General features: G+C 37.2%; 1 protein-coding gene across 1 annotated transcript in view; it reads left to right on the forward strand.

Annotated features, from left to right (window-relative positions):
* Positions 1-16630, forward strand: part of LOC138717586 (translocation protein SEC63 homolog) — a 58234-nt gene extending 41604 nt beyond the window's left edge. Inside the window, exons 12-21 of the mRNA XM_069851115.1 lie at positions 1833-1987; positions 3939-4086; positions 5820-5902; positions 7490-7549; positions 7773-7931; positions 8388-8546; positions 9076-9177; positions 13898-13996; positions 14798-14902; positions 15418-16630. Coding sequence (XP_069707216.1) covers positions 1833-1987; positions 3939-4086; positions 5820-5902; positions 7490-7549; positions 7773-7931; positions 8388-8546; positions 9076-9177; positions 13898-13996; positions 14798-14902; positions 15418-15561 — 1214 coding nt within the window. The 3' untranslated portion in view covers positions 15562-16630. The remainder of the gene's footprint in view (positions 1-1832; positions 1988-3938; positions 4087-5819; positions 5903-7489; positions 7550-7772; positions 7932-8387; positions 8547-9075; positions 9178-13897; positions 13997-14797; positions 14903-15417) is intronic.
* The last annotated feature ends 491 nt before the right edge of the window (positions 16631-17121 follow it).

Consider the following 17121-nt stretch of genomic DNA (forward strand, 5'->3'; position numbering starts at 1 on the left):
TGGAGCAGACATGACTGAGTGATCTTTCAGGTGCATTTTAACATGCTATCGTAGATGCTTATAAATTTGGAGTGAGGTACTGGTGTTAAGAGAGGAAAAAACATATTGAAGATGCCAAACATGTTGGGGTTTTTTGTTGTTTTTGGTTTTTTTTTTTCCAGATCTATTCCTTTTTCATGTTTCCTCTGTAAAATGTTTTAAGTTAAACTTGCTTTTTATCAAAATATACGGCTGTTGGCACTTAAACATTCAGGTTATACTTTAGTACCCTTTTGGTCTGGTGCTGGTTATAGCGTGCCTGTCTTCTCACTTGGGTGCAAGTAAACCTTAATTTATCTGCATCTCTAAACTGCCTTGGCAGTGTGGCAAGTCCTAGCAGAATGGGCATGTTCCCTCTGACATTCCAGTTCATCTGTTGAAAGGTGCCTCTGTGCCCCTGTTGTAGCGTCCCAAATGTACTGATACCAGCCAAATACTTCCACACCAAGTGCTCGTATTTGTATTCAGATGTATGTTTGTGTATGCACTCATACAGATATTTGTGTTCATACTTATGTGTTTATATGCAGAATATATCTGTAACAATTAATGTAATGGAAGGTTGATTTTTTTTTTTTCTTTTTTTACCTGAGGAAAGGTTTTAAAGTTTAGGGAAAATACACATGCTGATTCTTAAGTAAAATGACTGACATCATAAATTACAGGTGCTTTATGTAATGCATGTTTAAAATTTCCTACGGTTCTTTCATTTGCCACATATGAGTTCAGAAAACAAATTAAGTTGCTTAAATGCCTCTTGACTCTCTGAAAAGAATCTAGGTTTTTTTCTGTTTTACAGTGACGTATATATAGAGAGAAACCTGCACATAGCCAATTGTGGGCTTGAAGCAGCTCTTGAGCTGCAGGAGAATTCTGAAATTAGTTTTCTGATCAGATCAGAGTTTTGAGAAGTCTTATTTATGAGTGGACAGTTGTCTAACAAAGTTAAATAGCAGTATGTGGAAACCTGTCTGCTTTGCTTTTTCATTTCTATGCAGACATAATGTAGTAAATCATTTTCCTCCTTTGCTCTGGTTAAGACTTTTTCCTTCTCTTTCAGTCATTTTAATTATACAGAGTGTATGCATCTTTGTACTTTAAAACATTTAAGGAATTACAGGGACTTTCTAAAAGAAGAGTCAAATAGAAGCTTGCTTAGGCACACCTTTTAACCTTTAAGTATAGTTATAAAAGCTATGCCTTCGATATTTTTACAGCTATTCTTAGTGCCTTCTAACAGAATATGATTCACGTTGTTTCAATTATACCTAGGTTTTTTTCCTTGCATGTAATAGGCTTTATATTCATGTCTAATGATGAAAATCTTAATGTATTTTGTTGAAGATTGTCTCCTGAAATTATATTTAATGATATCCTTACAAAGTAGAGCTAAATGTTACTTATCTACACATAAAAGTTATCAGAAAAAGTAAGAAGTATTAGAACAAGTTGGTTTTAATGCTGCTTTTTTTCCTTTTAAAACTTAAGTGTTGGTGGGTTTTGTCTATGATAATTTCATAGATACATTGTGCTGTTGTTCCCTGAGACAGTGTTATATGGAAGTCTTTCCCTTTCTTAGTGTTCAGCTGTGATAGCTTAAGTATAGGGAAGAAAATTTCTGCTGAGCCTTGTGACTGCAATGAGAGTAAAAAGAGTAATGGTGCTGGACATTAAGATGCTTCTTCCTTTGGCTTGACTAAAACCAATTCTTTTCTGTAGTCTTTAACATGAGTACGTTGTAAAAGTGTAAGAAGAAAAAATTAAAAAAGATGTTGTCTTTCATTCTCCCCAAGAAAGGGAGTTCCGTGCTCCATCTTTGGGATCTTTGGAAAATTGCATGAAGCTTTCTCAGATGACTGTCCAGGGACTTCAGCAGTTCAAGTCTCCCCTTTTGCAGCTGCCTCACATTGAAGAGGACAACCTTAGGCGGGTCTCCAATCATAAAAAGGTATACAACTATGAATTATACTTGATAATGTCTTCAAACATTTTCTGTTACTACTTTTACCTATTTGCCTATGTTTATTTTTTCAGGAATTCAGTGCATTGCTTCCTAGATCTGTGTTTCTTTAAAGTCCATCTCAAGAGATGAACGTAAAAGATCAGTCTACATTGACCTCACAAACGGAAAAAACAGTTTCCTTCTTATTACAGAGTACTACCTCTGATTTAATATCACATTATTTCCAGAATATAGCTGGAATATCCTACTGGCATTTTTTTAGCTTGTTTTGCTTTACAACATTCTTAATCTAGTTTCTTAGAATCGTAGAATAGTTTGAGTTGGAAGGGACCTTAAAGATCATCTATTTCCAACCCCCGTGCCATGGGCAGGGACATCCCACTAGATCAGGCTGCCCAAAGGCCCATCCAGCCTGGCCTTGAACACCTCCAGGGATGGGGCAGCCACAGCTTTGCTGTTCCAGTACCTCACCACCCTCATCGTGAAGAAACTTCTCCTTATGATTGGTCTAAATCTGCCCATTTCCACTTTACACCCATTGCCCCTAGCCTTTGTGAACAAAGTTTGATAGAAAATAGATTTGGCAGGTAGCACAGGAGTTCATAAAAAGAAAAAAGAAAGCACCTACTATGGGAAGTATTTCAGATTTTGTTATCCTTTATATGTGAAAGAGGGTGCTTTAAAAAGTCGTAGCTGTGTACTTGTACTTGGATAAGCGTTGGTATTTGTAAAATTTAAGGACAAAAAAGACTAGTCTTGTCTGAATACCTGCGTGTCTCTCTTCACTCTTTTTCACTGACTGCCTCTCTATTCAGACCTGCTTGTTTGTTTGACTGTAGTACGTCTTGTAGGAATGCTTGGTTAGAAACAAGCAGTTATCTTCTAGTAGAAGCTGATGACTTTTTTTCATAGTCTTATTTGGATCAATCTTAAATACGTTTTTTTGCTTAATGGAGGTATTGTATAGCTTTAACGACAGGTGATGTTCAAATGCTTCTGTGTTAATGTGATAATAAAGAATTGTTAAATATTGTGGTTTTTTTAATCCCCTTTGAAGCTGTTTGTTCATCAATAGTCAAGTAGTCTTTTCCTTCTGATGATGTAAGAATAATTTTCTTATAGGTATCATCAAACACTTATTTTCCTTAATCCAGGCCTAAACTACAGGGAACATATTAAAAAGTGCACAATTTTAGATGTAGTTTTTGACATGTGCAGTGTAACTAAGTGGAGAAAAATCAAGGATTTGGCTATCTTGTAATCTCACCTGTCCTTCTCTTGAAAGAAGAGACTGATTTATTAGGCTTGTTTGTACAGGATTCCCGTGCATTGAGTTCTTCAAAAGTAGTTATCTAGACTGGAGGTATGATCAATCTACCTGGATGCATGAAGTTGACTCATGAAGTTTTTTTTAAGAAAATACATATATAATCGTGAAGTGATGGAGTGTTTAAACAGAACTGAATTCGTGTTATCCTTCTAATTCTGCTCTGCAAATCTGAAAATGAATGGTTTTAGATTTGTTTGCCGTCCAGTATGAGAAGAGAGCTTCAGCAAACTCATACTTGTGCCTGTTAACATAAATCTTAAAGCTCTGAAGTGCTCTATATAAATTACCTAATTAGTAGGATTTCTTGGCTAGGCTTTCTGGAAAAACAGGCTTAAAAAAGTTTTACAAGAAATGTGTCCAGTTTCTAAGGGGTGACATATGAAGGAGCGCACCAATATTCAAAGCAGTGCTGTTTAGTAGGTTTGTTTTCTATGCTTTCTAGTTACCTAAAGTATAGGGTTTTTTTAATAAGAAAAAACGAAATGGTTTATATTTATTAGTAACATGGGGACACAATTGATGCGTTATCAAGAGTTTATTTGTGGGCTGTATTCTTTGCTACCATGCAACTTCCTTTTTTCTGTTTGTTTTTTTTTTTTAATTCAGTATAAAATCAAAAGTATTCAGGATTTGGTGAGTTTGAAAGGCTCTGATCGTCGCAATTTATTGCACTTCCTAGAAGATAAGAAATATGACGAAGTTATGGCTGTCCTTGGCAGCTTTCCATATGTCACTATGGACATAAAATCACAAGGTGAGTGGGAGGTCCTTTTGTTCTGTATTATGTTGCTCTTCTGACATTTTGATAGTCTGTTGGCAGTAAATTTTGGAGGATGCTGAAACACAACTCACTCTATTTATGTGGCCTGGAAATTACGTAGTATTTTGAGTGGTGAGCTCTTGTACATGAGACCTGAGTCTGAAGTGATAAAGTACATTGAAACATTTCAGATTCCCAAGCCAGCAGTAGTTTCTCCTACAGGAGCTTATCTGATATTTCATCTGTTGATTTAATAACGTAGAGCAATGTAGAATTCTTGTTGAAATACCACTTTTATTAGGTATCTTAAAGCTGTGCTTATTCCAGAATTTATGTGTAGCTAACTGCAGCATTGGGAGTCCTTTGTGATTGACTTGTAGACCCTGATGACTTAATATTCATGGGTTCCTTTGTGATAATCCTTGTGTGGTTTTTATATCTGGCAGAGTTCGTCCATGCTATGATTAGCTACCTTTTTCTGTACACTGTTTTCAATGAACGTATAATGCTCTTCCTCTCTGAAGATGAGGTGGATTGTTAAGCGGTTCCTGTTAGGTAGCCTTTCAGGGGAAAGTGAATTGGTTCTGTGGTTGCCTTTCCTTTGTCGAAGATCAGTGCTAGTAGATGTGAGATATTTGAAAGGTTGTTTTAATACTTGTTTCTAATTTATGTTGTAATGATCAAATTCGAAATGTGATGTTTTGTTCAGGTGGCCTAATTTGTAGTTTGGCTTATGCATAGCGCTCAGAGAAGCCAAATTTTAATCGAAATATCTGCTAAGAAAGCAAATGTCTTTTAGGCTTGGTATTTCTAAACGTTAGTGTTTTTTTAAAACAAAGTCTTTGTCGTATTGTGGCATGGGATTACTTGATACATTCTTGTACACATTCTTGTTAATCTACTTAAATTTCAGTCTTGGAGTATCTTCCCATATTTTGGCATGCAACCCTTTTCTGCCTGTAGTCTTCACTTGTCCCACAGCTGTACTTGGATGTGATATAGAGGATTAAACAATGAATATGCTTTTCTGTTTAGCTCAGCATTAGTGTTAGATTAAATAATACATGTACAACTAGTGAATAGTAAAACTGCTTTCTTGGAGAGGGTGGGGGAATAAAAATTTCTGCAGTGGGATGTAACTGTTCCTCTCCAATCTGGAGTGTTCCCCTGTTCATAGACTGGGGGTATAAACTCCTTAGTGGCTTTCCTGTGGGTTTTATGTTTGTTTTAGTTAAAATAATCATTGCCGCTCTTTTATTTTCTTTTGCGTTCTACTTAAGAAAGAATTAAATGCATGATTGCTAATGTGGCATTGACATTGAGTTGTTAATCATATGAAAGTCAAGAAAATTAAAGTTATGATTCCCAGAACAAATATAATAGTGTCTCTTTAATCATGTGTGGTATTTCATGTTTCTAAAGTTTTATGCTTTCATATATAATGCACAATATTACAATTATTGTTCCCACAGTAGCTATAATTTAGAATTTTCTAACTTTCATGCAATTAAAATTTCAAACTCAATGTTGTAGTATGCTGATTTACCAGCCTTCATCTTGATAGTATAGTTGAGGTTGTAAGTGATGTGCTGAATATTTTGAAATTATTTTTTCTTAAAAAATCTGGAATTTGTATGCTTATATTTAGACATAACAGAAGAAGATGTTTGTTTGAAAAAGGACTTTAAAGAAGTTTAATGGATGCATTGTTTTTCTTTTTACACTAGTTTTGGATGATGAAGACAGCAACAATATTACAGTAGGTTCTCTTGTCACTGTTCTGGTCACGCTTACAAGACAGACCATGGCAGTAAGTATCAAAACTACTTGTTTTTTCAGGGTAACTGCAAGCATATGCTAACAAACAGGCATTGCTTCTTTGCAAGCTGACAGTGTTTCATAAATATAACTGCAAAATGAAGATTTGAAATAGAGAACTTGTGTTCTTAATCCTATCCTCTCTGGTTTTGGTATGATTCCAGGAAAAGTTTCTCTTTCAGAAACGAAGTTCAGTCTGACCTGTTGCAGTTGTCTAGGGAACAGTAAAAGAATATGGCAAATGATACTGCCCTGAGGTTTGTAAATAACAGGAAAAGAGACATTCAGAAACTTAATTCTTGAACTAGAATCAAGTATTTACTCAAGTCTCTAGTATGGTGTTTGATTTCACTTTATGTGGGCTCAGAATGTTACAGATCTCTTGAGTGTTTTAGACACTTTTATGAAAGGAACTTGGGCCAGCAGCATGCAGAACATAGATAATATAAAGAAGATATGAGTGCCACATGAAGAAAGTGGACTGCTGAATAGATGGCGATGTGGCATAACCAAAATACTATCACACCCTAGTCGTTAAACTTCTGACGTGCTTATTTTTTAGCATAAAGCCATAAGAAGTACTGCTACTGAAGAAAGCCTACTCCAGTGTCTCCTTTTGCATCTGTAGTATTCAGATAATTATCTAAGTAAATGGAAGGTCTTGAGTTATGCCTCCAAATTAAGGCATACATACAAAGCATGAGCGTAACAGTAAGGATCAGAGTAGCCACTGAAGCCAGTTCAGCATTAAGCAGCCTATATCTATGCAAGTAGCATGTTCATGCTATGGAATTTCAGAATGCGTCATCTCAATGATAACTGAGGATGCAGTAGGTAGAAAGTACAAGTGTATTGCTATTATGGACCTTAAAAATGAAGGAAACTGAGAATTAGATTGTGAACTGTACTTGGAAACTAATTAAAATATCTGACAAATAGAAAAATCATTTAACATTTTGTATGTGAACGCCACTGGGCAGCCTGGGATTGAAATACATGACCTAAGAACTCCAGCTAGCCTTTTTTCTTGTGACATCTCTTACTTTCCATTTTTATATAAGCTCATTATGACTGATACTTAATGCCATGTGAAGAAATGCACAAAAGTATTCTATTTGCATAGAGGAGTTCTAGACTACAGAATACTAACATTGTGTTTTGTCTTAACGCTTCATATTTCTGGTTTGATTTGTTGTCCTGTGTCCCTGAGTAGCAGTGCAGCTGTTGAAGTTTTTAATGCTCTGGCAGCTGCAACAGAATTTGTTTTACTGCTGCTTGCTTTTTGTCATGCAGGATTTCCGTGCTTTATAAAACAAGTAGATTCTTTAGAACAAGATTACATGTTACTGAGATTCTTTATAATGGTACTGATGGAAAAATCCTAGACCAAATGTTCAAAAAAGTGTTTAATTTTGATCTGTTAATCCTGCGTTGTTTGTCACTGATAAAAGAACTTGCCATGAGTAAAACCCTCAGACCTGATTTAGGTGATTTAGTTTAAGTACAAATATAAAATAATAATTTGCTCTTTTGGTACAGAACAGTGGTGTTAATAGTTTTCACATCTTTCTCTAAACAGGAAGTGTTTGAAAAGGAACAGTCTATATGTGCAGCAGAAGAGCAACCAGCAGAAGATGGGGTAAGTGGAAAAATGAACATTCCTAGCTAGCTAGCTAAAGAGAACGTTCTTTCAGATCTGGAATGGCTAATTGTGTGCTTCTCAAGCACTTTTTCAGAGACACCTACTGAAGTGTCTCGAGCTATGCTTTCTAACTTTGGTTCTCAGCTTAAAATGCTAAAGTACGGTGTATGCCTTAAATTTAATGAACAGAATAAATATTTCAAATACTACTTTCCTACAGCAAGGAGATGCCAGCAAAGTTAAGAGCAAAGGATGGCAGCAAAAGAATAAAGGAACCAAGAAAGCTTCAAAATCAAAGAAAAAGAAGCCATTGAAAAAGAAACCTGTGCCACCTTCATTGCAGCCACCAAAGCAGCAGAAGCAAAAACAAGCTAATGGGGTAACTGATACATTCATTGATGTTTTAGTATTTTGTTCAGCTTATCACTTCTGATGGGGTTTTTGTCTGTTACGTTTCATTCTGTGCTTTTGCAAAGCATATCTTCTGGTAATTTAAGTAGCATTAGTTCCTTTATGCTCCCACTGCGTGGTGTTTTCTCCACCTCACGGACTATGTTTTAGGTACTTTCTTTTTTTTTTCTTTACAACTTTGAAAAGCGACCCCAGAAATAAATCCTATTTTCTGTTCATGTTGCAGATGCCATATGGAGAAGGAAGATTGCTTCCTTGCTCCTCTTGGCACACGAGGTGAAAAGGATTAATCTTCACTGTAGACGTACTCTGTAACACAAGGAAAGGAAATAAGGCCTATGACCTTAAGACAGGTGCTGTGAATGCTGTGTACTACAGTAATGCAGAGAAACTAAGTTAGATGTTTTCTTTTTTTTGTTTTAAGGAAGTAGCTGCGAAGGAAGAGGAGGAAGAGGTCTCAGATAAAGGAAGTGAATCTGAAGAAGAAGAAACAAACAGAGACTCTCAAAGTGAAAAAGATGATGGAAGTGACAGAGACTCTGACAGAGAACAAGATGAGAAGCAAAACAAAGATGATGAAGCTGTAAGCCTTACTTTTTCTTGAAGGGTAATGTTGCCTCTGGGGTTGAGAGAAAATGCATTTTAATCCTCTAGCATCCCCTCAGGCTAGGCAACACTAGGATGAAGGAGTAATATCAGTTCTCCAGAGGTTTTCAGACCTCGTTCTGGCGTAAGAGTGAGTTTGTTTTAGAGAGTGCAGTGGAGGGTCTTTGCAGCATAGACAGAAAATGTAGGCTGTTTTTTCTCATGTCGTTTTTAACTTCAGGGAAAGATTTAAGGAAAGTGTGCAAGCCTTGCAGGTCTGAGTTTCGGGGGTTTGGGGTTTTTTTTTTTAATATTTACATGAATATTCTCTTTGGTTTTCCTGTTGCTTGATTTTTTTTTTTATTTTGCTTTTAATCATACTGTATAACTTAATCTCTAAGTACTTACATTTCTATTTTATAATGTGTAGTGTAGCGCAAGAACTTGTCACATGTATCATTTCCATGGGTTTTTTTAATGCAAAAGATGCCTAATGCACAGTTACTCTTTAAACTCTTCTTTAACAGGAATGGCAAGAATTACAGCAAAGTATACAGAGGAAGGAGCGAGCCCTTCTTGAAACGAAGTCGAAGATAACACATCCTGTTTACAGTCTTTTTTTCCCTGAGGTTAGTAGTAGAAAGCATTGAAGTTGTGAAACATGAGAATATACTACGAATTACTTTTTTTGTATTTTTACGGTGAATACTGGGCTAATTAAAGTGTCTAATACTTAAAGTTACTAATCTTAATTTTAAAGCCTCAATTTATAAAATCCTCTTAAACTCCTTCAGATACTTTCCCAAAAATTCTTAATGTGTTGTTCTTTCTATCCAGTTCCCAGAGACTTGCAAACTTGTATGGAATTTACAGTTTCTTTTTGATGGCAATAATGTTTGCCTTTTCTTCTGATCTGCTATGTATGGATTCAGAATGAAGTGTTTCAGATATATAGGGATCTAAGTTATGGTAATTTTCTTCTCTCTTGTGCTATGGAATATGAAGCACAGCAGTGGCTCTGTATTAGAGTTAAGGGTAGAGTATTTGCTCTTTATCTGGCTGCAAGTGCCTGGATGTGGAGGAGGAGGTCTCTCCTGTGTTAACAGTAATGACGAGAGTCTGGGGGTCATTTGATTCAGCAGATCATTTTGGCTTAGTGCCTGACTTCAAATCTCAATGGAACAGTGTAGTGGCAAGACAGCATGCAGCTGTGGAAGATGGAGAGGGTTGGCAAAGCAGTCTTTCTACCACAATGTAGTCTGGAAGCCAATCATGGAACAGTCGTTCCTATACAGCTCAAAAATACAAGATTGGGTGTGATGGGTGTCCGAACGAGATGTATTTGAATGGTGACTCAATATAATAGATAGGCTGAGATGTCTCTTCAGCAGCCTTTGGCGTTGAAAGTATTTTCTGGTGTATCAGTTGTTACAGAAACAGCTAACCACTTGGTAGATGTCTGAACAGCCATTATCACAGTGAAACTTTGAGAAAGATGGGATTTTTAAAAGCATACATTTTGTGTTCTGAGCAAATAAGCTTTGGGCGGCAACCAGACTTGGAATCAGGATGAGGGAGTATTTGGACACTCTTTCTTTCCAGGCCAGTGCTTCAGATGGTTTCCTTTGCTTCCCTGCAGCCTGACTAGGGAGCTAATCTAGGATCTCTTCTCTCCTGTTGTGCTCTTTTCAGTAACAGGGAGGGGTTGCAAGGCTTCTGCTTGTGATTTAAAAGAGGCAATTGAGATGAGGAGGAACAGGAAAACATGAGAAAAAGACACTGTATACTTTCCTACTTCTTTTCAGTCCCCAGGGCTCTTTGTCTGTATCCTGACAGTCTGCGTGTGCAAAGCATACTCTGCTGTCCCTGTGCTTGTGATCATACTGTTCCTGCTGTTTTTTACTGAATTCTGTCATCATTAGAAAGCAAAATGTGGGAAGCAAAACTGGTTGCTAAGGAGCCAGACAAGATATACAAATATACCAAAGAAATTGTTTTCCTGAAGGTCATAGCTTAGAGTTGTGTGGCTTCGTGATATTTAGTTTTGTAAAAGCTGATCTTAATGCTGTATTTTCCTGATGCTGTTAGGCACTCTCCTGTCTCTCAATGCAGCTTCCAGCAGTACACCAGCATAACAAAGACGTACTGGCATTCTGCTCTCTGGCTGCCTTAGATCATGTCTAATAGGCAGCAGGGTCTTAATACCTCCTTGCTGTACTGGCAGCTGGGCTTTGGTCATCAGTCTAAGCTCAAACAGTGAGTATATGCTATGCCCAGTGCCCACAGGGCCACTAACTATTCATATTTCTCTTTTTCTGCACTAAGGATTTCTTTGAAGACTTCTCTTAACTCTGTACAAAGCTGCTCAAGCTTCAGCTGTATGTCACCAAGCTGCTGATGGATTTAATGATAAAACCTAAATGAAGTACTATGCTAAAAAAAAATTTAGGGCTGAACTGAATGCTTAAACTTGAAAGATACAGACATGTTATCTCATGGTACTGCAGTTATAAATTTTCCAACCTCTCTTCGCTGTTACCCTGAAGGTTGAATGTAACTGTACTCAGTGCTGTAGCTGCAGTTGGAGTTTGTTCAGGTAGTTGAATTGCAGTGCCTGAAGAACAGAACCTGTACTTACTCCCTGGTTGTGTTTTTCATCCGTGATTTAGGCTATGACTTGTATTGTTGTTATGGCCGGTTCAGGAATGCGGAGTTAGGTGTGAAGTGTTATAGTTATACAAATTTCTGTTTCCAGAGCTTATGGATATTTGAGTGTAGCTGAGCCCAATACGCTTGCTCTCAAGAAGCAGCCTTAACACTGTTCCATTTAAGTTTTGAGGCAGTCAATTACTCTGCCAGAGATGCATCTTTAATCTATGCAGGTTCCTAAATAATTATCTTCTGCTCCTGCATCCATGGATCCAGAAAGTGCACAGATTGTAGTTCTGACATTTTTAGGTAGAAACTGGCCCTGGTGTTCGAATTTCATGAACATACTGGTTCCCTGGCAAGCCAAACCTTGCACCCATCTGTTAAAGGGCATTTTGCCCACTTGCCTGTTAGCTTGCCAGATTCTCACAGGCATAAACTTTAAATTCCACCCAATAAGAGAGGAAAATGGCACTTCTGCAGAGTTGTCCTTTCTATAAAAAAGCAGTGGTACTTTGGAGTTGGGAGCTTTACTTCCGAAGAGTTTACTCTGTAGATTCCTTTGAGCATTAAATCATTGTATATCACTTGTTGAGGTATTTCTTCCTGCCCCCCATCTGTTATTTCTAGCATTTTTTTAGTGAAAATCCAGTTGACATTTTTGATCTTTGTTCTAAAAAACTTCTTGCCATTGGTAGTGACGGGAACATATCCAATGTAAGTCAGCACAGTGTTTGGTAATAACAAATAATGTATTGATACAAATGCAGGTCCTTTTTTATGGTCAGTCTGACATTTGGGCTATGTAAAAGGTGTAGAGTTTTTCCCTAAGGGTAAGGCTGTGCTGTTAATAGTAAAATTTGGAAACACTACGCTGGGAGGAAGTGTTGATCTGCTGGAGGGTAGGGAGGCTGTACTGAGGGAACTGAACAGTCTGGATTGATGGGCTGAGGCCAGTGGTATGAGGTTTAACGAGACCAAGTGCAGGGTCCTGCAAAAACCCCATGCAACGCTGCAGGCTCGGGAAAGGCTGGCTGGAAAGCTGCTCAGTGGAGAAAGACCTGGGGATGTTGGTCAACAACTGACTGAACGTGAGCCAACAGTGTGCCCAGGTGGCTAAGAAAGCCAGTAGCATTTTGGCTTGTATCAGAAACGGCGTGGCCAGCAGGACCAGGGAAGTGATTCTCCCCCTGTACTCTGTCCTGGTGAGGCCAGGCCTTGAATACTGTCTTATGAGGAGCAGCTGAGTGCTCAGCTGTGCTGTGCACAGCTAAAGCTGTGGTGCTTTAGCCTGGAAAAGAGGAGGCTGAGGGGAGACCTTATTGCTCTCCACAGCTACCTAGAAGGAGGTTGCATAGAGGTGGCTATTGGTCTCTTCCTCCAAGTGGTAGGACAAGAGGGAGTGGCCATAAGCTGCGTCAGGGGAAGTTTAGATTGGACATTAGGAAAAATTTCTTCACAGAAAGGGTTATCAAGCACTGGAACCGGCTGCCCAGGGAGGTGCTTAAAAGGTGGGTAGATGAGGTGCTTGGGGACATGATTTAGTAGTAGACAGGTACAGTTAGAGCTGATGATCTCAAAGGTCTTTTCCAACCTAATGATTCTCTGATTCTATGATTAAGACTATTGCCTATCTATTAAAATACATAAATACAAAGAAGTCCCCTGACCTCAATTTTAAGAAAAGACTTCAGGAGGTGAAGGAACGGAAACTTGTTTTGCAGTACTAAACTTCTTTGCAATAGAAAGTTTTCAGCTTCTTTTAAAGAGGATTTTGCCTAAAAATGTGTGTGTGCCAGATGGTTAACGAAAAAGTACTGGTTAAATGAAGAGCAGTTGATGAGCTACAGTCTTTCCCATTTGAGAATGTTTGTCTGCTGCTGAACTGCACCATAATCTTAATCTGATTCCAGCTGAGCGATAAATTATTTTTTGCACAGTGTTGCTGTCCTTTGTGAAGGGCTGCACTCATTTAATTTCATTTAGTTTAGGAAATCTGCTCAAGTGCCTGCAGTGGCAAGACCTTTGAGACCGGTAGCTATTTGGAAAGCTCTGTGGTAGGCAGCAGTTGTTGGATGTCCTTCATTAATATCAACATTGCCTGCGGTTCATACTTCCTTGAAGTGAAATCTCAGTAGGTCCGAGTTTCAACTTTCAGCAGAATCCCACTTTCTGGAGGGGGACAGAAGTGGGACAAAAATTGCTTTCCTGGAGAAAGGCTGTTTACTGGGAACACAGTAACTCTAGTAACTTTAGCTGTGTTTTGGCATACCTTGCTTTATATGCTGACTTTTTTTATCCACACTGGCTTTCTGTTGAAGGAACTAAGGTGGTATTATGTTGCATGAAGTTGCTTATTAATCCACCCTGGCCACAATTTTTCAGAACGATTTTGTGTCTCACATGATAGCTTAGGCTGAGTATACAGAATGAATCTTTTGGAGACCAGCAGTTGCTTGTGATAACCTGTTTGTTTTCAGCATGCAGTATATACTATATGTTATTCATATCCATCCAAGGGTTTAAAAAAATAAAAAACAAAGCCAACAAAACAATGACAGATCCTCCCCCAAGACCCCCTCCAACCACCTCCTTTCTGCCTCTATTCTAAGGACCATTGAAATGTAATTACCTGGGACAGGATTTTATGACTTCAGTAATCCTGTTTCGTGTTTTGTTTTGTTTTGTTTTTTATGAAAGGAAAAACAAGAATGGTGGTGGCTATATATTGCAGATCGTAAGGAGCAGATGCTAATATGTATGCCATATCATGTTTGTACACTAAAAGATAAAGAAGAGGTAAAGTACTTGAATTTTCTTTTGGGGTATTATGAAACTTTACTGAAGTGTGTTATGTTATGCAAATATGTTTAGATGTTAATACTTTCATACTTATCTCGAGATGGAAAACAAATTTTACTCTCTTAATAAAAGTAGATAACAACCTTTTAACTGTGAAAATTGATGATGGATAAAGAAAAAATAATTGAAGACAACTTTCAAGTTTCTTTGCAGGATGTGTGGGGTTCCGCCTTATATCAAAAGCTATGAAAAAACAGTATTCATACACAATGATCATTCTTAAAGCTATTCAGATGTGAGAAATAATTTTCTTCTGTAGAGCTGAGGCTGTGACAAATTAATTAACATCAGTTCATATGAACACTTCTGAGACTGCGACCTTTGGCAGTATTCTTTGATGTATTTTGGTTTTTGAAACTACTTCATGTTAAATTTCAAGTAACAGTTAAAACAAATAGTCTGAGGATATAAGTCTAACATGTTTGAGTTTTTGAGATTTAGGAAGCATACAACAGGGTGAAATTGGGTATTTAATGTGGAGTTACTTTGATCTGATTCAGGAAAAATACAATTAAATTATTCAGCTTTCATGGAAGGTACTGTATTTGGGTATTCTGTCTCTTCTGTAGGTATATATTATGTAGAGATTTTCAAAGAAGTGTGACTTGTAAGAAAATAAAAGTCTTTAAGGAAATAAAATATTATTCTATAGTAGTATTTATTGCCCATTACAGTACTCAGTTACTAGTTTTAATGTGTCACTTGAAAGCACTTACAGCATGCATTCTGGTTTTGTAGGTAGAGCTGAAGTTCCCAGCACCAGGCAAACCTGGAAACTATCAGTATATGGTTTATTTAAGATCGGATTCTTATATGGGACTGGACCAGGTTAAACCACTGAAGGTAACGTTTAGTCGTGTTGTACTTTTGTGTTGTATTGAATGCTACCTTGTATGACCTAAAAAGTCCTGTTACCTTTAAGAATTAACGCTGTCTTAATTTTAAAGCAGTGGCAAGGACGGACTTAGACGCAGTTTCTGTGTGATGCCAATAATGACAATTTTGTGATGTATTACATGAGGCTACATTTTGTGATGCTTTCCTGTGCTTGTGTATTCTAACACACGTTTTCTCATAATTTGATCTCTGCAGTATGGTTGGTTTTGGCTTTATACCTTGAGGTCTGCCATGCCATTTCCCTGCCTTTAGTCCTAGATACGTGCAGCTAGTGAGAAAAATCTGGCATGTTTTTTGTCTGGAAGTAGTTGTTGGATTTGTTTTGGTTTTTAGGAGGGTTGTTTTTGTTTTGAGGCTTTTTTCAACTGTCAGTTTCATGTGGTGTGTCTTTTGTTTTCCCAAATTGGTGTGTACTGTCTGTAATACACTTTCCCCCTTTTTCTTTTTTTATCTAATTTTAGCTGGAAGTTCATGAAGCAAAACCAGTGCCAGAAAATCATCCACAATGGGATACAGCAATAGAAGGTGATGAGGACCAGGAAGACAGTGAGGGCTTTGAAGACAGTTTTGAGGAGGAAGAGGAAGAGGAGGATGATGATGATTAAACTATACTATTGATTGACTACAATATCTGCACACACTGCAAACTCTTGGTCTGATAGTGGAACTGTACAATAATCAAGAAATGCAGTACAGAAGCTTTGAGAAGGCTGAGTTTAATTATTCTTTACAGATTAAGAGTGCATTATATAACTTCTCAGTGGAGGTGAAACAAATCTGTTGCCATTGATACACCTTGGAATATGCTTATGGCTCATTATAGCCTTCAAGTGCAGGATGGTGCATTTGTTTCAATTGAAAAATAAAAGCTTTTTTATTATAAATGTCCAAAAGTGTGGGCTATGTATTGTCTGATCAGTTTAGGGTCCAATTTAAAAAAAAGGTACTGTTAGCTAGGAGTAAACATTAAATAAATTTTTCTGCATTAGAAATTTCTTTTAGGAAAAGTTTTGGTATATTTGACATTACAAATCTCTGAAACAACATCTGCTCAACTTTCAGTCTTGATTGGTTTTGTGGTATTCATTAAATATTTTGCTGTGATACTGCTCACTCACATCATCATAGCTTTAACAATCTGTTTTACTCATCTAGATCATTACAAATTGGCATCATACCCATTGCCACGTTCCATACATTCTGGAGGGCTGCTTTTTTTAGGACTGTTGCCTTTTTATGCCCAAGATTATAATGGAAATCAAACTTTCTTGACTCTGCTGTAGGATACTTATTAATGGCTTAAAACATTTTTAAGCCTTTATTTCATCAGATCAGCAGAAGATCTGAGTCTTTTGATAAACAAGATATCTGGAAGCAATTTTGGGACCATGTTATGTAAATTGATGGCTTTTGTGTAATACCTTTATGAAGAGTACATGCTGAAAGCTAAAGTATATTCTAGACAGTGAATATACATGATGCTGTCGGAGGCATTTTAAGGGTAAAATACAACATGCAAAGAGGGCATGTTTTGTATCAATTTTGAATTACCATCAATAAACTGGACAATTTGATGGCTGTTTGCATTTGTAACAGTGTGCATCTCTGAGTTTTTTTACCTCAGTCTCCTGCAGGGCTGTAAATAAGACAGTGATTCTATCTCTATTACTGTTTTTTTTTTTTTAAAAAAAAAAAGAACAAGTCAATCAGAGAATAAGGTCAGGGAGGAGAGAATCAGGGCTGTTAGTGTATTGCATGACTCAACGAAAACCGTGGATGGATTCTTCCTTTTCTTCCTCTCAAGAAGACAAATGGAAGTGGTTAATTAGAAGTTTTGTTTCTATATTTCAGAAATACATATGAGTTCTGCAAGTAGGAACTGACGTATTTCTGTTCCTATATACTGAACTATGAACATGCAATGCTATAAAACGTGACGTTATCGTGGAGGAAAAATTGTATCCTATGAAAACTGCCCGAAGCCAGAATAGTTGCACATTAATTGTGACCTTGTTTCTTAGGAAGGGTTGTCACTTTAAATGCAAATTTACATTGTTATACTCTTTGTAATTCTGATAGTTGCAAATAAAATTTGAAAATGTGCTCAATGAGATGATGGCATCTTTCAAAGTATTTCTGAAGTGCATTGTTCAGGAAGAACCTGT

Source organism: Phaenicophaeus curvirostris, chromosome 2 (genome assembly GCF_032191515.1).
Source record: "Phaenicophaeus curvirostris isolate KB17595 chromosome 2, BPBGC_Pcur_1.0, whole genome shotgun sequence".
Taxonomy (NCBI): domain Eukaryota; kingdom Metazoa; phylum Chordata; class Aves; order Cuculiformes; family Cuculidae; genus Phaenicophaeus; species Phaenicophaeus curvirostris.